This window comes from Lemur catta, chromosome 1, assembly GCF_020740605.2.
Source record: "Lemur catta isolate mLemCat1 chromosome 1, mLemCat1.pri, whole genome shotgun sequence".
Classification (NCBI taxonomy): domain Eukaryota; kingdom Metazoa; phylum Chordata; class Mammalia; order Primates; family Lemuridae; genus Lemur; species Lemur catta.
In genome coordinates, this window is record NC_059128.1 from 231828467 (window position 1) to 231854442 (window position 25976).

The 25976-nt window shown below is 35.3% G+C and overlaps 1 protein-coding gene across 1 annotated transcript in view; it reads left to right on the forward strand.

Annotated features, from left to right (window-relative positions):
• SLC9C1 (solute carrier family 9 member C1) overlaps nucleotides 1-24685 on the forward strand; it is a 91562-nt gene extending 66877 nt beyond the window's left edge. Inside the window, exons 20-26 of the mRNA XM_045565762.1 lie at nucleotides 616-741; nucleotides 1878-1976; nucleotides 2525-2695; nucleotides 10196-10324; nucleotides 10458-10643; nucleotides 12163-12270; nucleotides 24524-24685. Of these exons, the coding sequence (XP_045421718.1) occupies nucleotides 616-741; nucleotides 1878-1976; nucleotides 2525-2695; nucleotides 10196-10324; nucleotides 10458-10643; nucleotides 12163-12270 (819 nt within the window). The 3' untranslated portion in view covers nucleotides 24524-24685. The remainder of the gene's footprint in view (nucleotides 1-615; nucleotides 742-1877; nucleotides 1977-2524; nucleotides 2696-10195; nucleotides 10325-10457; nucleotides 10644-12162; nucleotides 12271-24523) is intronic.
• Nucleotides 24686-25976: the final 1291 nt, after the last annotated feature.

Here is a 25976-nt window from a genome sequence, read left to right on the forward strand (position 1 = left end):
TCAATCAGCAGTAGAGAAATAAAGCAGTGGTATATCCATACAACATAATACTATACAATGAAAATAAAATGAATGAATTTTTGCTACATGTAACACCATAGATGAATCTCAAAAACATAATGTTGAGCAAAGGAACCCAGATACAAGCAAGTATATTTCATTTAGTATATTTAGTATATTTAGATAAAGCCAAAAACCAGAAAAGGATAAACTATGATAGTAGAAGAGTATGGTTATCTTTGGGTAGAAGTAGTGATTAGGAGAGAACATAAGGAAGGACTCTAGGGTACCAAATATTTTATTTCTTAATCTGGGTGCTGATATTTTCACTTTGTAAGTAATCTTTGAGTGAACATTTATGATTTGTACACTTTTTTTCACATTGGCTATACTTCAGTAAAAAGGTTTACTTTTAATTGTTTAGTCTATGACTTCAGAATAATGATCATACATAGAGATGAAAAAATCCTTAAGAGGAAAGAGGTTGGAGGTTTTCATGGAAGAACAAAAATCTCAGAAGATCAAGAATAGGAAATAGTAGAAAGACATAGTTTTTTTAAACATTCTGTAAACAGCAGTCTGGTTCATCTCTTTTCTTAAATTTTTTGGTTTCAGTTAATCATGACCAAAAAAAGACAAATGCTTGAGTTGCAATCTGTTATCAAGCCTCTTACTGTTGAAGAAGTTCTGTATCATGTTCCATGGCTAGATAAAGAGGAAGACTATATAAAACTCATTCAGGTAGTATTTTTATTTTCTAATATTATCTTTAATGTACCAACTAATAATCATTTTAAAAATAAAGATTTAACTGTGATACTTTCTAGTTTAAAATTCTCTAAATGTTCCTTACTGCTTATAGGATAAAATCAAACCCCCTTTGAGCGATATAAAAAATCCTTCCACTACCTGAATCCTGCCTCCCTCTCTATCTTTATTGGTTTCCCATTTGCCATATAACCCTATTTATACTGAACTATTTTGGTGTCCCACACACTTTACATTGTTTTCTAATTCCATTCATCTGTGGGTGCTATTTACTTTTCTTGAAATGCCCTTTCTTTTAATCTTTTTTTCAAACTTTTCCTGCTTATTGCTCCTCTGGAAACATCTCCACCACAGGTACCCAGAAAAATAGACTTTGTAGTCAAATGCCACACCAGAAGAAAACCATCCTATGGTCCATCCTGAGTTTGGAGGACCAATGTTGCCATCACTGTATCCAGTATATACCTTTACTATTGCTTTGGGTACATTATATTACAATTATATTTACATCTCCCTCTCCTACTGTATTTTTAAGCTCATCCATCTTTAATATCCAGCCCCTAACACTTTGCATAATGCATAGTGGGTGCTCAATAAGTGTGAAATTAACAAATAAATGTATCTAACTTGTTCTAATAATATTCTTTTTCTATATCTATTTTGTACCAAAAGACTAAATATATTTTTTCAACTGCTTAAAATATTTTGAATAAATGAATTTTTTATTTCCTTCATCAACTGTTTAGAGCATGAGTATATATAATATACGTGTGCCATTAGCCTACATCTGTTCCCATTACTTTTCATCCAGATGAAATATTTTCATCCTTTCATTACATTCTTATTTCTAGATTGTTTCTTTTATAACCCATATATAAACACTGTATCTAAAATTATGTATAATATATCCATGAATATCCATCTTCCTCTCTTTGCTATTCATAATTCCTATTTTCTCTTATAAATTTATTACTAACATGATATCTCAGATCTTATTGAATGATATTTACTTTAAAAATATAAAACTTTTTATTAAAATGTGAACTTTAACACTCCCCACCACTGTTAAAATATTGTTTACAGCTTCTGTATTTGGTGGTATTTTTTAGGAAAGAGCCAAAGTTATAACATTTGATTGTGGAAATGATATATTTGAAGAAGGTGATGAGCCCAAAGGAATTTATATAGTTATTTCAGGCATGATAAAGGTAAGGCAGAGCTATTAATAAACACACTTCTGAGCAATAGCTTTAAAAGAAACTTTATAAAATTGAAAATTAATAGCTTTTCATGTTAAGAACTGCATAGTTCCTTTTGAGGGGATAGCAGCTACCATCTAAATGACAATTTCCATGTTCAGACACAATGGATAACATAACCTATCACCTTTAAACCATACGTTCTCATAGATAACAAGAAACCATTAAAAGAATCATCTTTTAAGATGGAAAATTATAAATTGTTATTTATCTTATGTTTATCTGAGTTGGATATTTTGCCATCCTAAGATGGATATAGGTTGGCTGAGTACAAGGAATCAGAAAGATCAGAGTATTTAAGAATGCTTTATGTCTGAGTAATTTCTAATCTAATATTAATAAAGTTACTTAAAAAGGAATGAGTAATAAGTATTCTCAGAATGATATGTATAAATTAGAATTGTTTAAACCAAAGTATGAAGACTCATAAATTAGATAGTTTTGGTAATACAAGTTAACTGGCATATGTATTTTTCTCTTTCTTTGTTCCTGAACAGCTTAAACAATCAAAGCCAGGTTTTGGGATTGACCAAATATTGGAGTCAGAGGAGAAAGATCAACCGATAATTTACGCAGACTATATACTCAGTGGGGAAATGATAGGAGAGCTAAACTGCTTAACTAATGAACCTATGAAATGTTCTGCCACCTGCAAAACTGTGGTGGAGGTCAGATAATATCACCTGTAACTTACTGTTTTATCTTGTTAAATATCTAATATCAAATTTAAGGTTATTTTAGTATTTTGTATAAATTTTCACTCTAGTTGACAGTTTATTTTATAAAAATAGGAATGGTAAAAGAAAACTTGTTCTGGAATTATACTCCCTTAGTATAATGTCCTGGCAAAATGGGTCATGAAAGTGAACCTGCCATAAAGAAAGAAGGATTTAACCATAAAAACTGATTACATGAACTCTTTCATGGGGAAATTGGATAATATATGTTAATTATCAACATTATAATTTGAAGGATAAGGAAGATAAAAATGTCAGGCCTAGAATCTATTAATAGAAAGTTGAGCAAAGTGGATTGAAGTTTCCCTAGACATGACTGAGGGCAAAAATCCTCGAAGTACCAGGGGTTCCCAGTGCCCTATTTTTAACTCAAAAAGAATAATGGCTGCAAACAATTGAACTCCATAAATATATAAAACAATCCATAAGTTGATAATGATACCAAATTTTATTTTCAATGAGGTAGCAAGGATATCATCTTATTATTCTGAAAATAGATTTTTTTAAGGGAAAGGATTAAACATTTGTCCTGCCTTTCCTCTATGAACTCTTTCAAAGTAATCAAAAAAAATTATGAGGAAAAAATCTTCTGTATAGAATTCCAGCTAACAAATGCATAATGAGAGAACTGGAAAATCACCATTTTGTCATCTCTAATAAAATAATGGATCTAGGCAACAACCATCAACTGATGCTAAAACCAGTAACTGGAATGTTAATGGGGAACTTTATAATGAAGAGAATACCACCTAAGGACACTGGTCAACCTCAGCATCACTAAAAGTGGACAACCAGGTACAAAGTTTACCTCATGATATGATGGAGCCAGAGTACTAGCACCACCCAAGAAGTCTTCTCACACAAGAAAAGAGAAAACTTGAAGCTCTTCAAGCCCCCAGATTGAACCAGTTTATAGAAAATACAGTGATAAGGGAAGAAAATTAATTGACACCACGAAAAAATAATTTGCTAAATTTAGAATGTGGGTTATTCTACAGGACAAATAATGTGATTTCTTCAATAAATCAATGCCATAAAAAGTGTGTGGAAGGAGAAGGGAAGCAAACAAAGGAAAATTATTAAAAGTGGACTTAAGAGACATAGTAACCAAATACACTTGTTCTAACTTGAACAAACCAGTTATAAAGAGATCTATTTGAGACAATTTAGGAAATTTTAATATGTACAGAATATTAGATGACATTTTAACTTCTGTTAGATAATTACATTATACCTTTTAAATGTCACTACCATTCAGTGATATATATTAAAATATTTAAAAGTGAAATTATATGATACCTGGTATTTGCATAAAACCATTCTAGCTTTCTGCTTCAGGCTATGATGAATTTACTGGTAACAGACTAGTATACTCACCACAAACAACCACAAAACTTGACAAAATATATAAGGCAAATGTTTTCAGCCATTGAAAATGCCAGTGTAGGTCTGAGAACCTTGAGAGAAGAGAAACTCACAAGGTAAGTCCTACATCCACTCTCTACCGAAAACTATTTCCCTGCCTAAAACTGTGATGCAACAAGTAAGAACCCAAGCAGAAGATCTTTATCCTGCTGTGCTGAGGAATGGAACATCAAAAGTTGTGGAAGCTAAAGCAGCTAGCATCTGCAGAGCCGGGAGTAGGAAAAAGAGTTGCACAGAGGGAGACCCAAGGAGTCTGTGTGGTGGCTCCACAAGACCTTGGTTGAAGGCTGGGCTGCACATGCACTGAATCAGACAAAACTAGATTGACCAGATTGTTAAGAATGGAAGAGAGATACTAGGGTTCAAGAAGTCCCAGGGATTGTTGACTTTTAAGTCTTAGTCTTGTCAGAAAGAAAAAATCTTTGAAAACTACAGGCATCTAGCTGAGAGGCCAGAAAGAACAGATCTTAAGAGTAAAGATCATGAACTAGAGTAAGGCTTGCTCTCAATCCACCCTAACAAAGCCCGGACAGAATCCATGACGGAGACATAACTTGAGATTAAGTACCACCAATTTACACTACCTTGGAAAATACCTAAAGTTTTCTACTGATTAACACAAGCAAATGGTAAAACCCAGCCTACACAAGCTCAAGGTGATCAGACAGTAAATGAACTACCTACTATAACAAAAATCAACAACTTTCAGAGGAAGATAAAAAAAAGATATGAAGTCTCTATATATCACCAGTAATCACAAATTACTAAACAAGCAAAGAAACATGAAATTGTGACCTAAAGTATAGAAAAGGGGGGAGGGGCATTTAATAGAAATCAACACGGAGATTGCCCAGAATATGCACTGGGCAAAGACTTTAAAGCAGTAGTTAAAAAAATTGATTCAAAGAACTAAAGTGAAATATATTCAAATAATTAAAGGAAATATGTTCCTAAAGATTAAAAAGATAGGAAATATAAGCATAATACAGAAATATAGAAAAGAGTCAAATGGAAATTTTAGAAGTAAAAAGAGCAGATTGGAGATGGCAGTAAAAAGGAGTCTGAACTGGAAGACAGATTATAGAAATAATTTAGTCTGAACAACAAACATTATTATTAAAAATATGCAGAGACTCTAGAGATCTGTGGTGTAATATAAACGGTGCAATATGTGTATAATGGAAGTTGCAGAAGGAGAATGAGAACGGGGCAGGAGAAATATTTTTTAAATAATGACCAAAATTTTCCCACACTGATGAAAAACCTTGACTTAAAGTTTCAAGAAACTGAGTAAATTTCAAACAGGATAAACAGAAATGCACAAACACACACACACAGAGACACACACACATGCCTAATTGCTAAAAAATGAAAAGAAAGAAAAAGTCAGAAAGTAGCCAGAGCAAAAGACAACATGGTATCCTAGGGAACAACAAAAAAAGAATTATCATATTATTGACTTCTTATCAGAAACAATGAAGTCCAGAAAGCAATAGAACAGTATCTTAAACTGTAGAAAGGAAGGAAAAAAAAACCACACATTTCTATAAATAAAAGCTAAGGGAATTCCTCCCTATCAGATCTGCACTATAATAAATGCTAAACAATATTCTTCAGACTGAAGGTAAACGCTACCAGACAGAAAGTCAGATCTATAAGTAAGGAAAGAGAATACCAGAAATAGTTAAATAGGTAAGTGAATATAAACAATTAAGTTTTTTTCCTTCTTACAATTTTCTTAAAATGCAACTGACTAACCCAAAAATAATAACATTATAAAAGGGGTTTCTAACACATGTAAAGTAAAAGATATGATAATAACACAAAGAACTAAAACTATGTAAATGAAATAATTCTCTTGTAAAGCTATTATATTTGAGATGTGAGAAAGGGGAACCATGAAGTGTCAGATATAAAGTTAGGAGTGGGAAGTATAAAGAATCATGTGTGAAATGTGAGGTGGTACCAGAGTGTGGATTGTTAACACTAGGAAAGATACAGCTTAGAAACCAATAGAGGAAGTTGTGGAATATAAAAATATCTGATTAACTGAAAAGAAGGCATGAAAGAAAATGGATTAAAAAGGAAAAAAAATGGGAAACAAATAGCAAAACAGTAGCCTTAAACCAAATCATATTAATATTTACATTAAGTGTAAATGCTCTAAATACTTCAATTGAAAAGCAGAGATTGTCAGCTTGAATTTTTAAAAAAGATCCAACTATATGCTATCTACAAGTGATGAACATTAGTGTTAGAGACACAGCATATTGAAACAGGAAGCATAAGAAAAGTTATGTAGTTATATTAATATTAGACTAGATGTACACATAAGAAATATTATAAGAGATAAAGAGGCACTGTTTATAATGATAAAAAGGACAATTCAGGAACATATATATTTCTAAATATGTATACTTCTAATAACAGGACTACAGTATTCTTATAGCAAAAGCTGACATAGCTAAAAGGAGAAATAAACAAATCCATAATCATAGTTAGGGATTTAACCTCCCCCCTCAGAGTAATTAAAAGAACAAGTAAACCAAAAAAGGTCAACATGGATGAAAGATGAAAGACACTGAAGGCAGAAGATCTGAAAAACACTATCAAAAAACTCAATATACAGATTGATACATCCAACAACTGAATAATACACTCTTTTTAACTATACACAGCATGTTCACTGAGGCAATCATTTGCTGCCTTATAAAAACATCTCAGTAAATTTCAAAAGATAAAAATCTTACAAATTTTTATGTTCTCTGACCACAATGGAATTAAATTAGAAACTAGTAACAATAAAATACTCAGAAAATTCCCAAATGTTAGGAAATTAAATAATATATTGCAGAATAACCCATTGGGTAAAAGAAGAAATCACAAAAAAAATTACAAAAATATTTTATAATGAAAATTCAGCATTTTGAAATTTGTAAGCTGTAGTTAAAGTAGTGCTAAGGGGACAATTTAAAGTTTTAAATGCCTGTATTAGAAAAGAAGAGATGTTTAAAATAAAATATCTAATTTTACACCTAATAATCTGGAAAAAGAACAGCAAGTTAAATATAAATAAATAGAAGGAAAGAGATAATTAAAATCTTAGGATAAATCAATGAAATAGAAAGCAATAAATAGAGCAAATTCACAAAGCCAAAAGCCGAGTCATGGAAAAAATTAATAAAATTGATAACCACTTTAGTGAGACTAATGTAGGAAAAAGAGAGAGAAAGAAAGAACACACACCTCACAAATAACAAGAATAAAGAGAAGATATAGCTACAAGTCCTAAATCAGACATTAGAAAGATTTAAAAGGGAATATTATAAACACTTTTTTGAAATAAATTTGAGAACTTAGATGAAGTGGACAAATTTCTTTGAAACACACACACACACACACACACACACACACACACACACCAAAATTGAATTAAGGATTAGAAATTTTGAATAGCCCTATCTATATTAAGATTTTTTGATTTGTACCCTTCTCACAAAGAAAATTCCATGCTATATGGTTTCACTGGTAAGTTCTATCACATCTTTCAGGAAGAAATAATACCCATCTTACAAAAACTTTTTCAGGAAACAGTGAAGGAGAAAAAGCTTCTCAACACATTTTATGGGGCCATTGTAACCAAATACTAAACCTTGGAAAAACATTTTAGTAAAAGAAAATTACAGACCAATATCCCACATTAACATGGATAAAAAATATTTTAATAAGATATTAGCAAATTGAGTCCAGGAACACGTAAAAAGGATAATACATCAAAACTAAACAGGTTTTATTTTAGGAATAAAAGGTTGATTCACATTTGAAAATCCAACAGTGTGATTCAACACATTATCCAAAAAAAAAAGAAGAAAACTCATATAATATTCTCAGTCAATGTAGAACAAAAAGAATTTGACAAAATTTAACACATTCATCATGAAAATTCTCCAAAAACTAAGATTAGAAGGGAACTTCCTGAACCCAGTAAAGGGCATCTATGAAAAATCTACAGCTAAATTATACCTAGTGGTGATAAATTAAAATCCTAAGATTGGGAGCAAAGCAAAGACATCGACTCTTACCACTTCCATCCAGCATTATATTGGAATTCCTAGTTAGTGCAATAGGACTAGAAAAAAGAAATAAACTAACATAAAAATTATAAAGAAAGCACTAAAATCATCCTTGCACATGACATGATATCTGTATTTTTAAAATTCTAAAGAATCTACCAAAATAACTATAATTTATGATGAACTTAGCAAGGTGGCAAGATACAAGTCCAAACTCCAAAAATTAATTGTACTTTTATATGTCAGTACCAAATAATTGAAAACGGAAATTTAAGATTTTTTTTACAACAAAAATCAAAACACAAAATGGATAGGCTTAAAGTTAATTAAAGACATACATCTATCTCTACATATCTATTTACATATATCTCTACAATGAAAACTATAAAGGCTTAAAGTTAAAAGACATACATCTATCTCTACATACATCTACATATATCTCTACAATGAAAACTATAAAATATTTTCTAGAGAACTTAAAGAAGTTCTAAACAAATGGAGAAGTTTACCATCTTCATGGATTGGAAGCCATAATATTATTAAGATGTCCATTCTTTCCAAATTGATCCATAGGTTTAATACAATCTCTATCAAAATTTTAGCAGACTCATTCTTTTGTAAACATTTACAAGCTGCTTCTACAATTAAAATGGAAATGCAGAGCTGCCTGTAAAATTTATAGGAAATGCCTATAATAGACAAAACAAATTTGATAAAGAATAATGTTAGAAGATTTACACTACTTGATTTAAAAAGAGACAATCATTGTAATTAAGACCATGTGGTATTAGTTTTAAGTTAAGACATACAGATTAATGGAACAAGAAAGAGAATCAGGAAATAGATCCACACATATATAGTCAATTGATTTTTGACAAAGACTCTAATTATTTCAATAAAAATATAATAGTATTTTCAACAAGTGATCCTGAAAACACTGAATATACATGTGAAAGCAATGAACCTTGGTCCGCATAAACTATGCACAAAAATTATTCGCAAGCCATGATAGAGAGTCAACACAAGAGTTCATTAATGGAGGAATGGATAAGGAAAATGTGGTATATGTACACAATGGGATATTATTCGGCCCTAAAAAAAGAAGGAAATCCTGTCATTTGCAACAACATGAATGAACTTGGAGGACATTAAACTCAGTGAAATAAGGCAGGCACAGAAAGAAAAATAGAGGAAGACCTCACTTATATGTGGAATTTAAAATTGTCACTCTCATAGGGAGTAGAAAGATAGTTACCAGAGACTGGAGATGGGGCCAGGAGAGGGAGAAGGATGGAGAAAGGAGAGATGTTGATCAAAGGGTACAACATTTCTGTTAGACTGGAGGAATAAGTTTAGTGATCTGTTGCACTGCATGGTAGCCACAGTTAATAATAATGTATTATATATTTCAAAAGTGCTAAAAGAATGGATTTTAATGTTCTCATCATAAAAAATGATAAGTTGGTGAGGTAATGGATATTTTAATTAGCTTAATTGTATCTTTCTACAAAGTACACATATATCAAAATATCACATTGTACCCTATGAATATATATAATCATTATTTGTCAGTTTAAAAAAGTAAGTATATGAGGTAATGAATATGTTAATTAGCTGGATTGAATATTTCCACAATGTGTATATATATTTATATGTGTATATCAAAACATTGCATTATCCCCATAAGTATATACAATTTTTTAAAAAGAATAATAAAGAACCTCTCATTGGATCATCTGGCCTTTTAAAATTTAGCATATGACAAGATCACAAAAATGTTTACTGATAAGCACATTTTATTAGGTTGCCAGCCCATAATGTGAATATTACATGATTAAATTCTTAGCTTTAATGTTATATATAAACAAGAAAACACTATACTTTAAACCATAGATGCACAGAATAAAATATCAAGTTTATATCCTTTTTCTAGACATGTTTTATTCCCAAACACTGCTTGTATGAAGTCTTTGAGGAATGTCCTCTCATTGAGCATAACATGTGGCTAAAAATTGGACTTGCTATTACTGCCAGAAAAATCAGGGAACACTTGTCTTATGAGGTAAGAGGTCTTTGTATAAACTTGTCTTTCTTTCTGAATGGAATTGCATTAAAATATTATTAGAAAATGACTATGAATTTATATTAAATATCATAAATAAATAATAGACTATGAAATGGTGTTTTTGTTACAGGATTGGAACTACAAGCTGCAATTAAAGCTCTCTAATATTCATGTAAAAGATATACCAAAGAACACCAAAATTAGTATCTATGATGAAACTGTAACCTATGTTATCGTCATAAATGGAGCTGTAGAAGATTGTCAGTTACGAAAAGCTTACAAGGCACCTTGCCTAATTCCTATAACATGCCATCAGGTAAAGAAATATTGATTCATGTCTTCAGGTCAATATGCCATATGTCCAACAGTGTATTAACATCCAAAAAATTGTTGCTATAATCTTAAGCTTTCCACCATTCAATCTTCCCGCTTTCCCCTACCACTCTTTAAACACCCATACACACACCCCACACCCACACACACTCCCACGCTCATTGATTGCCTTGGCACTTGGTAGACCAAGCACGATCTATTCCCATCCAGTGCCTATGAAGCAGGCCAAGTTGTACATTTTGGCCACAGTTAGACTTTGGTGCAGTTACACATGGCAAAAGAGGGCCTATATATTTCTTTTACACGTTGCAGTAAGGCTGTATCAACAGTACTCTAGAAAGGTTCTGCCAGACCCATGCTGAATTGAGTAACAGTAGTATTTCCACAGCTACTTTGAAAGTGAATGTAAAAGTGAAAGTATTCTCATATTTTAACTGTTAATTAAGTTCCCCTGCCAATCAAAATGAGAACCTGAGCCCTGTGGATAAGGAAAGACAACTGTATGTATGTGTGCGTACATGTATGTGTGTATATTTGCATGAGTTTGGGGGAGAATAAAAGAGGCACAAATCAAAAAGAATCAAGGGACTTACAAAATACAGCTACAGAAAGTAAATTGGAAGAGATACCAAGAGTCAATTAGGCTTAAATGTATTTATGTATTTTAAGAAATTAATATATGACAGAAACAGTGCTAGATGCCAAAGTGATAAAGACAAATGAGATTTACAGCTTACTCTCAAGAAATCTCTCAACCAAGGGGAAAGAAAAAATATGTAAACATATGAATAAAATGTTTACAGCTATGATATAAGTACTTACAGGGTAGATACAGGACACCAGAAAAAAGTGAGGTGGGCATGGGAGGGATACCAAGGTGAAAAATGGTCACAAGAAAATTTTCTAAGTGGACACCACCAGCACTGGAGTGATGCCCAACGAGAAGTGAAACATTCTTAACTATGGTGCTCCTTACCTCTGTTTTGAACACATAACACAGCTTTGGTGTGGGTGTTGGTTGGGAATTTAGACAACCAAGCAAGAGTTCTCAAGGCATATTGAAGCCTGCTCAACTCTATCTACTCCCCTAGACGTAGAGCCCTGCTCACAGTGGATTTAGATACCAATGTGATTCAAAGCATAATAAATACAACCACAAAGTAGAATGATTTTTTAAAATTCTTGTTTTTTATACTTTATGCCATATAGAAAAACTCTGGGTGAGTTTTTAAGGAGCCATTGATGATTAATTCAATCATTTTCTCATTTGGAATAGAAATAAACAAAATATTTAAAAATCAGTGAAAGCACATGGAATATTGACTTTCACAAAACCAACATATCCAGGTATTTTAAGATACCTATCTTATTTGTGTTGATTTATTGACACTTTCAATTTTCTCCCAGATGTTTAGAGAGGGCCTGAAATAATAGCTTACCAGAGAAACATTTAATCATATGATAACTGCTCAGAAATTAACTTGCACTCTGCCAACTTTTAGATACAAGGCACTGAAAATTTCACAAAAGTAATGATTATTCAAACTTCAACTAATACGCAAGAATTTAGATGGAATGCTAAGAAGTTTCTCATGTACCAGGATAAATAGGTGAGTTAGATTTCTTTGAGCAATTACGAGAATTTACTTTCCTTTCATATAATAGCCCTAGATGTATTTGGAAACTGTTGTATTCAGGAATTCTTTTAATTGTCATATTTGATATTTAATGTATGAAGCCAGACTGAGAATATTGAAGTTATGATTAAATATTATTGTACATTTCATCTATAAGAATAAGCATGCGTAATTATCAAGATGATATGAAAAAGATTAGGGAATTATTAGCTCTTCCCCAAAATTAAAATATTTTACATAGCAACAATAATAAAAACAGCTTACTATCTGAACAGTAGACATAAATCACTAGAACTAAATGGATAACCTTGATATAAAGCCTATTCTTCACATAAATTTTGCATAATAAAAATTTAATCATAGGCCGGGTGCAGTGGCTCACGCCTGTAATCCTAGTACTCTGGGAGGCCAAGGCGGGTGGATCATTCGAGGTCAGGAGTTCGAAACCAGCCTGAGCAGGAGCAAGACCCCGTCTCTACTAAAAATAGAAAGAAATCTGGCCAACTAAAATATATATAGAAAAAAAAATTAGCCGGGCATGGTAGCGCATGCCTGTAGTCCCAGCTACTCGGGGGGCTGAGGCAGTAGGATTGCTTAAGCCCTGGAGTGTGAGGTTGCTGTGAGCTAGGCTGATGCCACAGCACTCCCTCTAGCCAGGGCAATGAAGAGACACTCTGTCTCAAAAAAAAAAAAATTTAATCATAAATGATTATTTAGTAACTACTATTAAGCCATTCATTTAAATTTGGAAAGTAAGTTTGAGATTTATTTAAAAATTAAATAGTAAGGAATTAAATTATAAAATAAATAACAGTAATAAAATTTAATATTTGTCATTTCACTAAAGGGAAAATAATGTTTTAAATTTAGAAATATAGCAATTAATTTTAAAATTCTGATGTCAATAAAATATTAAGAAACAAGAGATAAGCAAAGCGCAATTCACAGATGAAAACTTATGCTGAAAACAAAATGTGGAAAACACTGTCAATAAAGAAGCAAATAAAATAGTTGGTCCATTTAATTAGTGAGTTTTTGAAAGAATTATAATACCTATTGACCAAAAAAAGGTAGTGAATCTAATATATATTCTTACTTTATTGACATCAGTATAAATTAATAAAGCAAATTTATCAAGAGACTCCAAAAGCCATAAAAGTGTTTATATCCTTTGATTAAATAATATAATCTCTAAACATTTATCCTAAAGATATAAATCAAACAAAAAATAAAAATGAATAATTGAGCATTATTTATAAAAATAAAAATCAGAATGTGTAATGATAAATAAATGGTTCATTAAATAAACACAACAATCAACATGATTGAATATTACGTAGGCATTAAAAATTAATTTTTCATATCGTAACTTAGAAAAGACTAATGATATATGTCAAGTAAAAATACCAATGATATAACATTCTGTTGCTAATTTTAAATGAATTTTATATTTATTATGTCACAACTATGTAATTTTGAATCTACATGGACACAAAATACTGTCATTGCATAGGTCCCCACCAGCTTTAAGACTAAGCACTGATAGGTTCCAGTTCAAGGTCACTGACTAGAGGCAGCAAGTGTGTACCTCTCCCACAGAAAGAAATAACAATTATTGAGTAGATATTCACGTTTCAAATAGATAGTCTAAGGGAGAACACTGGAACTCAACAGAGAAGAGAGGAAGCAGGAAAGCAGAGGAGAGGGAAGTCAGGCAGCCTGCTTAGCCAGGATTAGCAGGAAGATTGGAGAAGTTCCCTGATGCAGGGAGTGAGTGAGAGGTCCCTTGGCTTCCACACTCCTGCCAGGGACTTATAGAATCTTAGCCATGGGAGATCCCCTAGACCCTTCCGGGCCCCCAAACTAATGCAAGGAGCTGCCTAGATATTTCTGAGGCATTGCTCAAACTTGCATGTATCCCCACAGGCTTTCAAGCCCTGAGCAGCTACAGCTCAGCACCATTCAGAGACCCCAGCCCCAGAGGTCTTTCTGTCTTGCTCTGGGGCTGCCAAAGTCACAGGGCCATGGAGGGAGCAGGGAGGCTAGGCACTTTCATGTGCCCCAAGGACAGACACTGCTGAGGGAAAGAGGTAGGAGTAGTTAGTGTGCCCCATAGATGCCTACCTCCACTGAGAGGGCCTGCCCTCACTGGTGGCAAGTCCAGCTGCAACCTGCCAACATTCAGAGGGCCCAGCCACTAGAGGTTTGAGCTGCCATGGCCATTGTCACTGCTGATGCTTCTGGGCCAGGGAATCTGGACCCTTTTGTGCACTCCAATGACAGAGACTGCTGCTGCTGTTGCTGAAAGATGAGGGGCTGTGAGTAGACCGTGTACCCCTCAGCTGCCTGCCTCCACTGAGTGGGGCCCACTCTGTATTCCAGCTGTAGCTTGGCAGCACCATTTGGGGAGCCCATCCCCCAGAGGTCTGCATCTTGGGGACCCCACACTGCCTTCTGCAAGCCGCATGGATGCCTGTCTCTGCTACTCCTGCTTAGATGGGCCTGCCCTCCCCAGTAACAGGCCCATAGCAAACCACCCCGCCCCTGCTTGAGCATTCTGCCGGCAACCAGGGGATCAGCCCACCCTACCCCATCACAGACAGTACCTGAACACAGGGGGACCTAAGGACAAGTTTGCTAGCTCTGTCCTGGTCTGGTCCCACCAGAACTGAAGTATGCCATCCAGGGACCTGGGAACTGGGGATTACTTAACCTAGTCCACTATCACTAGCACCTGAACACTCCCCAGGGTTCTGAGGTTGAGCTGACCCAAATTGGCAGCAACACCACAGCTGGTACTCAATGACAGATGCCAAAAGGCTGGGCCCCTCTCCCTCTATACAGGCAGCAGATGATTTCCCTGGAGAAGGGAGTAAGCAAGCCACAAAGCTTACTGGGGCTGAGGGAACCCCCAAAACCACGTAGGAGAGAGCTATGGGACAGGCATTTACTGCAGCTCTCAGTGACATTGTGGCCTGGAGATAGACACAGTGTCTGTCTGAACTGAGAGTCATGAGCCCCAGGATGGGCATGATAGGGAAGCAGACCACGATTCTTCCTGGCTAAGACACAGAGCTGTTACTGTCCCCTCCCCCTTGTGGAGACCTTGGTGCAATTCAGTGGGAGCTCCCCTTGTCACTCCTGGGAGGGCTGAAGCCTGTGCTTATCATTGAGGTATCTGTGGGTGAGTTTGGTGGTCCAGCCCTGCCCAGCTTTGTTCCCTCTTCTAGGGCTAAGCGGGAACTCAGGGCACCAGGCACTTCACAGACCAGTTCACTTGAGACAATGGAGAACCCTTGCTGGTAAACAAAGGTCAAACACATAACAATTGGAAAGTAAATTAATACATAAGAAGTGATAGAGGAGCAGAGCACGATGGCCAAATAGAATGTTCCGGCAATCATCCCTCTACACAAACACAAAATTCAACAACTATCCATGTCAGCAAGCACCTTCAGAAGAACCAAAGATCAGATGAGCCCTCATACAACCTGGTTTTAACATTATATCAAGAAAAGAGACACTGAGGAGGGCAGACTCCCCATCCCCCAGCAGTATCACACCAGCACACTGAGTGGAGAGAGAATCTGTGTGCCTGGGGGAGGGAAAGTGAAGTGATTGTGGGACTTTGCATTGAAACCCAGGGCCACCCTGGAGTAGGAGAACCCAGCACAGGGCAGAATTCTGCCAGTGCCCAAAGAGGGAGACTTTAGACCAGTCCACCTTGAAACCTGAGTTCCAGTTAGCCTCACCACCAGTTGACAAAAAAGCAGCCTGGGCCTGGACTAAATTAGGTAAGGCATTCAGGCCACAAAGGTGCAGTACTTGGGCAATTCCTGTGGTTGTGCTGGCCCAGAGCCAGTGGACTTCGGTTATACATACCTCAGGGAGGCAGCCACCCCCCAACTATAGGCAGTGCGGCTCAGAGAGTCTTCTGCCATTTGGGAAAAGGAAAGGGAAAAGTTCAGAGGACATTGTTTTGCAACTTGGGTACCAGCTCAGCAACAACAAAATGAAGTACCAAGCAAACTCCTAAGGCCCCTGACTCTAGGCCTTAGTTCCTGGAAGGCTTTTCGGAACCCACCCTGGGCCAGAAGGGAACATGCTGCCCTGAAGGAAAGCACCCAGTCCTGGCAGGATTCACCACCTGTTGACTTAAGGGGTCTCTGGGGCTTTGAATAAACATCAGAGGTAAACAGGCAATAGTCACCACTGGCTTTGCTGGTGGCCATGAGGGAGTGCCCACATCACTCCTCCCCCAGGATAGACCATATGTGAGGCCACAAAACAAGTCTCAACAATATCAAAAAGTTTAAAATTATATCAAGTATCTTTTCAGAACACAATGGAACAAAACTAGGAATCAATAACAAAATGAACTTTGAAAACTATACAATTACATGGAAATTAAACATCATGCTATAGAATGACCAATGGGTCAATGAAAAAATTAAGAAGGAAATTAAAAAATTTCTTGAAACAAATGAAAATAGAAACACAACATACCAGAACCTATGGGATACAGCAAAAGCATTATTATGTAGCTTGTAGCCATAAATGCCTACATCAAGAAATAGAAAGACTTTAAGTAAACAACCTAATGATGCATCTCAAGGAACTAGGAAAACAAGAACAAACCAAACTCCAAATTAGTAGAAGAAAAAATAAATAAAGATCAGAGCAGAAGTAAATGATATTGAGACTAAAAATAAAATAGAAAAGATACAAAAAAGAAAAAGTTATTTTTTGAAAAGATAACCAAAATTGTCAAACTTTGAGCTAGAATAAGAAAAGTAGAGAGAAAACTCAAATAAAATCAGAGATGGAAAAGGAAACATTACACTAATACCATAGAAATAACAAAGAATCATCATAGACAACTATGAATGACCATACACCAACAAATTGGAAAATGTAGAAGAAATGGATAAATTCCTGGACACATACAACTTACCAAGATTAAATCATGAAGAAATAGAAAACTTGAACAGACTGATAATTAATAATGAGATTAAAGCAGTAATAAAAAGTTTCCATCAAAGAAGAGCCCAAGACCTGTTGGATTTACTGCTGAATTCTAACAAACATTTCAACAAAAACTAAAACCAGTTCCACTCAAACTATTTCAGAAAATTAAAGAGGAAAAAGTTCTTTCAAACTCATTCTACTAGGCCAGCATTATCCTGTTACTAAAATCAGGCAAGGACACAACAAAAAAAAAGAAAACTACAGGTCAATATCCCTAATCAAAATAGATAAAAAAAATCCACTACAAAATACTAGCAAACTGAATCCAACAACACATTAAAAAGATCATTCATGATGATCAACTGGGATTCATCTCAGAGATATAAGAATGGTTCAACATATGCACGTCAATAAACATAATATATCACATCAACAGAGTCAAGGACAAAAACCATATGATCATTTCAATAGATGCAGAAAAAGCATTCAATAAAATTTAACATCCCTTCATGATAAAATTTTTCAACAAATTGGGTATAGAAGGAACATACTTCAACACAATAAAGGCCAGATATGACAAATCCTCAGCTAATATCATAATGAACAGGAAAAAATTGAAAACTTTTTACTAAGATCTAGAATAAGACAAGGATGCCCACTTTTATCACTTCTTGTCAACATAGAACTGGAAGTTCTAGCAAAAGCAATTAGGCAAGAAAAATAAATAAAGGGTGTCCAAATTGGAAAGGAAAAAGTCAAATTATCCTTGTTTGCAGACAACATGATCATATATTTAGAAAAACCTACAGATGCCACCAAACAACTCTTAAAACTGATAAATGAATTCAGTAAAGTTACAGATAGAAAATCAACATACATAAATCAGTAACATTTACATAGGCCAATAGTGATCAATCTGAAAAATAAATTTAAAAAGCAATTTCATTTATAATAGCCATAGAAAAGTAAAATATGTAAGAATAAATTTAACTAAAGAAATGAAAGATCTCTACAAGGAAAACTAAACACTGTTGAAAGAAATTAAAGAAGACACAAAAAGTGGGATCCCATGGTCATGGATTGGAAGAATTAATATTATTAAAATATCTATACGACCCAAAGTGATCTACAGATTCAATGACGTCCCTATCAAAATACCAATGACATTCTTCACAGTAACAAAAACAATCCTAAAATTCATGTGGACCAAAAAAAAAAAAAAAAAAAACACCTAAATAGCCAAAGCTATTGTGAGCAAAAAGAACAAAGCTGGAGACATCTTCTGAAATCACCAGTAGATTTCAAACTCTACTAGAGAGCTATAGCAACCAAAACAGCATGGTGTTGGCATAAAAACAGACACATGGAACAGAACAGAGAACCAAAAAATAAACCCACACACTTACAGCCAACTAATTTTTTTTTTTTTTTTTGAGACAGAGTCTCACTCTGTCGCCCGGCTAGAGTGCCATGGCATCAGTCTAGCTCACAGCAACCTCAAACTCCTGGCCTCGAGCAATCCTCCTGCCTCAGCCTTCCAAGTAGCTGGGACTAGAGGCATGTGCCACCATGCCTGACTAATTTTTTCTATATATATATATTTTTAGCTGTCCATATAATTTCTTTCTATTTTTAGTAGAGACGGGGTCTCACTCTTGCTCAGGCTGGTCTCGAACTCCTGAGCTCAAACAATCCGCCCGCCTTGGCCTTCCGGAGTGCTAGGATTACAGGTGTGAGCCACTGCACCCGGCCCAGCCAACTGATTTTTGACAAAGGCCACCAAGAATATACATGGAGGAAAGGACTATCTGTTTAATAAATGGTGCTAGGAAAACTGAATATCTATATGCAGAAAGATGAAATTAAGTTTCCATCTTTCACCATATACAAAAAACAACTCAAAGTGAATAAAAGACTAAATTTAAGGGCTGAAACTTTGAAACTACTAAAAGAAAACATTGGGGGAAATGCTATAGGACATTGGTCTGGACAAAGATTTTTTTGTTAAGACATTAAAAGCAGAGGCAACCAAAGCAAAAATAGGCAAATGGTATTACTTCAAGCTAAAAAGCTTCTGCACAGCAAAGGAAACAACCAAAAAAGGGAAGAGACAACCTACAGAATGGGAGAAAATATTTGCAAACTATCCATTTGACAAGGGATTAATAACCAGAATGTATGAGGAATTCAAACTATTTTATGTTTATAGCAGTACAATTCACAATTGCAAAGATGTGGAAATAACCCAAGTGCCCATCAATACATGAGTGGATTAATAAAATGTGGTATATGTATACCATGGAGTTCTACTCAGCCACAAAACAATGGTGATATAGCACTTCTTGTATTATCCTGGATAGAGCTGGAGCCCATTCTACTAAGTGAAGTATTACAAGAATGGAAAAACAAGCACCACATGTACTCACCATCAAATTGGTATTAACTGATCAACACTTTCATGCACATATAGTAGTAACATTCACTGGGTGTGGGGCAGGTGGGGGGCTGGAGGGGATGGGTATATTCACACCTAATGGGTGCAATGCGCACCATCTGGGGTATGGACATGCTTGAAGCTCTGACTCGGGGTGGGGGGGTGCAAAGGCAATATATGTAACCTAAACATTTGTACCCCTGTAATATGCGGAACTTTAAAAAGAAGTGTTTGGGGATATTGGGACAATGGATGATTTTGTCTCTGTACTTTCCAAACATTCTGCACATTTGTTATATAACCTTTATAATAAAATACTTTTAATCCTTTTTTAAAACATGATCTTCTTCCCATCAGTTGAGATTACTACAAATTTCAGATCACAGATCCTAAGTGTGATTGATTTCAACCTTATCTATTAATAATTTGACAGTTGGATAATTGAAACAGTAACTTGTGTCAGTGATTGAACTAATAGTATCTTTTTTGAACCAGCTTCAAATACAATGTTGGAAGAACTCATTCCAGAGTAAACGAATATTAAAGAGATAAGTTTAAAGTATTTTAAAGTTTTATTTTGTGTAAAAGAGAGTCTGAATTTTATAGAAACTACCAATATTTTTCTCTTTTTCTAAAAAAGTTCACCTGCTAATCATTTTGTATGTTTTGGTATGAAAAGTTTCTCTTGGCACTGGGTACAGTGGAAATTATATCTATATTTTTAGGTAAATATTAGAGAAATGACAAAGAAAAACAAAGTTTAAGAAATGCTAGAATACCTGTCTTGAATTACATTAGCAACCAGGCTTTACCAGGAGTGGCTGAAGTTGCAGCGTACCTGACCCCTTTCTACTTGGGCCAAAACTTTCACTGGTCTGAAGGCTTCGGGTGCAACCTCAGTTAAGCATCTGGGATCTTGCAGCCTGATGGCAGTTGGCCTATGTTCACAATGCCTGGAACAGAGCAGAATCTCAATAATTAGTGCTCTAATATAATCTAATCCCAGGCTGATCTAAGTTATTCAGAAAGTTTCTCAAAAGTATTGATCAATTTCATAGGTCACTACGAACTCAGATCACTTTGAAGATTGTTGGATCTTCAAAGCCCTAGACCAACTTTGCAATAGAATCCCAAGTTATGAAGCACTACAGGGCCCTGGAATGGAAACTGAACAGAGAGAAATACAGTGAAAATACCACACTACCTTTACATCAGCCTACCTGTGTCTGGATCTTAGGGGGCTTTAGATGGGGTAGAGAATTCATTTTTAATTTTAGTCTTTGCCAGGTTGGTTATATTATTCTAGGAGATGCTTATTATGCTACCCAGAATCTGAGAAATGTCTGCTAAGGATACACAGGTCAGAAAGCTGTGTATTTAGTTGTTAAAGAAATGCTTCGCATCAATTAAGTCTATTTGCTTTATTAGAACCAGGCATAAACTTCTGAGAACACATGTGTCTTCTCCCTCTAACCTCTCCTCACAGAAGTACGTTGAGAGAAAGGTGATCATAGGCTCTGTGGGGAAGTGGAGGGTGTTTCTCTCATGCCCATCCCAGCACCCTGGCCTTCAAGGGAACGATACTCTTCTTTAACACCCAAGTTCCCACCCCACATGAAAGCAGGATGTTCATTCTCTCCCTAAAGTATTTAGGAAACTTCTTAGGGAAGCTTTATTTCAAACCTTCCCTAGTTATTGTTTGTTGTCTGTAATTCCTGGCATAATAACATAAGATCTGTGGCATGAGACTCTAGATTTAACTCCGAGTTCTACCACTTACCAACCATGTGACCTTGGGCAAGTTTCTTAACCTACCTAAGCACCACCTTTCCCATCTATAAACCAGGGATAATAGCAATACTCATTTTTGTGGAAAGGAAAGAAATGGAGACTACACTGCACAGTGCTTGGCACATAACAAGCAATCCCTACACAACACACAATTTCCATTATTCTCTTCTCACTCCTTCTTAACATCATGAACTACTTGTCCACACTTCTTTGTTTCTTCCCATATTAATTCTCTAAAAAACATGGATACACTCACCTATTCTAATCTTCCCAAACACAGCTGCTCCTGAAGACTAGGGAATAACAAAGGGAAATCACAATTTTAAAAAAAAGATACAGAGGACATTTATGGTAAAATATTAGATGACTTCTAGAGCCCACTGACTAGGCCATCTTTCTCCTTAGTCCTGGCCAGCCGCCAAGCTGGTAAGATTCAGCTTAATAGCATATTTGGGGGAGCAGAGGGGAGGGCCAGGGAAGTTAATGTTCTCCCTGTACTTATGCTTAAAGAGAGCTACTTTTCCATCAATTAAAAAAAAAATGATGGCATGGTGTTTGTTAATAAAGAAGCAGCAGTGTGAAAGTGAGAGTCTGTTAAATGGCAAAAACATCAGCTAGGGAGACATACAGAGAATATCATCAAATTGCATTATTTAGTAGATGTTTTCTCTCCCTGATATTAGCTCTTGGTTGTATTTCTAAGCCAGTTCCCTTCCCACTACTGGTAAACCCTTTCCTCACCACAACTACCCTGGAATTGTGGCTTTCCCTCTACATGGTGAAAACCCCCATCAAAGGCGTGTCCCAAAATCAAACAGCTCCTTGCAAAGTGTTTTGGTCCCCAGGATGGACCACACAGTGTTGCCACTGCCTAGAGTCCCAGCCCTTTACCCCTGCCCTATACACCAGATTTTACCAGCCCTGCTACATAAATCTGACCCTTGTTAACAGTCTCGAATTTGACTCCTGTCTCCTATCTCAATTTCTAGATACAACAACCTACTGAATTACTTGATGAGCTTAGTGAGAATGATAACATCTAAGCAGTCCCCTAGAATAAACCTAAAAGAAAGCCTAGTAAGCTGCCTCAGTTTCCTCAACATGATCAGGAGCACACCTGTCCCTGGAGACACAGATTGAAGCCAGTGTCCATTTCCCCTTCATGTCATAGTGTAAATCATAGCTCTTCCCACTAGCCAGTTGATTCTTTGAACAACAGTGTTTCTAAATTCTAATTTGGAAAATGAACTTTAAAAATAACATTCCTTTATCTACATTTCCGAGAACTTCACAATCTCCTGGTTTCCTCTTTCTATTCTGCTGCTTAATCTCACATGCAACATTGGCAGCTCTCAGTTCAACAGGTTATTTTTCAGGCTATAGGTATTGTTGGAAGATCGAAAAAGGTAGTAAGTTGTGACTTAAGTTCTCAAGTGTTTACGTTAATAAGACAAAATCTATGAGGAGGCAATTAAATAACAATACAAGGTACACCATGGATAGTGCCAGATGTAATTAAAGAAATTCAGAAGAGAAACAGATCACCATGGAGAGTGAACAAAGTCTTTACGGAGAAAGAAAGAGGTTATTCAGGATAGAGGATACAAGAGAGCAAGACCTTTGGGGAACAAACAATGAGTAGAACAGTCAGACAGTTGATTGTTAAAATGTGTCTGTGGGGAAATATTTGTGTGTGTGTGCTTTATACGACTCTAGGTTACATATATCACATCACTGAGTTAAAAAATAAAAACCATCAAATAAATAGGTTTATCTCCATTTTTAAAATGTAACTTTTGCATGCCACCTCCTGTGACAAAGACCATATTTAAAAATAGATTTAAAGGTTAACAATACACTGTGTAAAAGTAGTTGCAAGAACTATTTGCTTGCAATAAGATCAATATCTTTACCTTGGAAAAATGATTAGGAAAAAACTGTAATTCCAGTAGACAAACTTATGAACAACTAATTCAAGATAATACCTAACAGTGGAAAAAAGAGCAATCTAAGAAATGCAAAATTAAACAATGAAGTATTAACATTTGCTTCTTTAAATTAACAAAATTTTTATTCAATGGTAACATCTATTTCCTTTGAAACAGATGAAAATTCGGTCACACAGGTTTTCTCTTATTTTGTTGGTACATTAGTGAAAGCAATTTGTAACAAAAGTCAAGAATGCTCATGCCCTTTGACTCAGTGATTCTGCTTCTGGGGATTAATCCAAATGAAGTGATCCTTAAAGTAAACATATGTGCAAAATGTCCAGGCCGTGACTATTTCTATGGCAAAAGCAAGAGCCCAGGTGTTCAACAATGAGAGTGTGAATATATTAATAATTTCACTACAGATCATCCATGCAAGGAAATATCATGCAACCATTAAAAAGGCTGGCTGTATAGTCCAATGTAAAATATGAAGAAAAAGGCAAACATGCAACATACAATATACACACACTTTTAGCATGAAAAAAGGCTAGCAAAGATAAATCCACATGATTAAATTATGGCATTAGAAGAGTGAGAGAGAGGTGGTTTTGTTCACTTCTCTTATTTTATGTCATCCTATTGCTCTTGTAATGAAAAACATGATTATAAAACTATTAAGCATGATTGAAATGTAAGTTATTTGAATGTTTTCTGTCTTCCTACCACCCTTTACACTCAGCAATACAGGTGCTGTGAAGGGGAGTGGTAATAGCCTGACCTGAAGCTCAGTGAGTGATAAAGGCTTAAGTCAGTGTTCCTAACAATGGAAAAGCCTCCTCACGATCGTCCACAAGCTGCCCCTGTCCAGTTCCAGGCTCCAGTGGCTTCTCAGACTCTGAATCCTAGTTTAAGTCATGCTGCCACTGCTTTATGCACACTCATGTGTTCAACTTCTTTCCTGGGCCTGGACAATAATGACCACACCATGTTTCTTTAGGGAATGAAATTGACCCTCTAGTACAACCTGTTCTGGGTTATAGCTCAACGTTGAAAGATTCCAAAGCTCTCTACGTTTTTGCGTTTTTATTCCCACTTCTGTTAGGAATGGTTGACAAGACTGCCCCGAACACACATTGATGCTGCTGTTTTGAGAGGCCTCCTGTTGCTGAAACACACTTCCCTACATCAAGAGGTAGCAACTTCACGTCAGATCCTGTGCGGATGTTCGTGGTGCCAAGGAGAAAAGAAGTTTGGACCTTGCAACCAGCCAGTTCAAAATATATATTTTTGCAAAATTTCCTTGATTTAAAATATCTGTTATTTTAAATATACAAAACATCTCAGAAAATCTTGAGATATCTTAGAGTTTTTGTTTTAGAGCCAGAAAATAAGCTTATGCCACTCTGATACTTGCCATATTGCTCTTAGAGCAATAATGGTTGGATTCATTTTATGAAAAATCTAATGAATTAAAATATAGTTTAAATGTTTCTCTTGATCCAAGTGTTGATTTTTGTCACTCATTGTTCTTATCTTGGGAGCTCTCAGAGAGTTATAATAGTGAAAAATGGAAACTGATTCAGATTGAACCTAAATGAAACTTCCAGTAATCATTTTGTTCACAATTATATTCACAACAATAATCATAATGTCTTGCATATAATTTTAGAAAATAGACTTAAATGTTAAGAGTTAGTGAGTACTTTCTATATGCTATGTATATAACAGATGCCATACAGTACCAATTCATTTAACCTTTGTAACAACCATGTAAGGTAGGTACTATTATTCCCAATTTATAAATGAGTAATTTGAAAGAGTGACTAAATAATTTGCAGAAAATCTTACAGCTAGTAAAAGGCAGAGAAGAGATTTGAAAACAAGTTCTTATACTATATAAACCCTTAGTATGGTAAGCCTTAAATAAATATCTGAAGAATTAAAAAATAATTAAATATATCTTCAGGAGCAGGCTTCTACTCAGGGTTTGGGAACTATGAATGCTATGCCCGACAACTGGTAGAGGGCACATTTCTAGGAGCCAAAGTGGGAAGACTTCCGTCACAGAAGTGTCTTTATGGAAAAGACAACTTGGTTTGCTCCTGTTGGGAAAATCAAATTAAACTACTATCACTTCTCTCCGAAACTAACCTTGACTAGTTTTTCCCAGTGATAATTACATGACAGCTGTTGTAGTGTTTGAGGGATCCTATTAATGAGCATTCCTCCTCTCCTGACCTCTGAACCAATAAAAAACTAAGATAAAGGATTAAGGCCAACAGAGATTGAAACACACACAAACTCACCATTATTACTGGCTGAGCTAACATAGAGAATGTGGTGGCCTTCTTTTTCCTAGAACTGGAAAGATTGACTACTGTAGGCATTTGTCATTAAGCTTAATGCATAGCTGAGAACAGTAGAAAATATAAGATTTTTAAAAGTAAATTCATTCCTAAAAAATATTAAGAAGAAGTGGCTTCACAAAGAATGTCCAGGCTCTGCTTCCAAATTCATCAAGATAACCGCTGTACCTGAGTAGAATGAATGAGGAG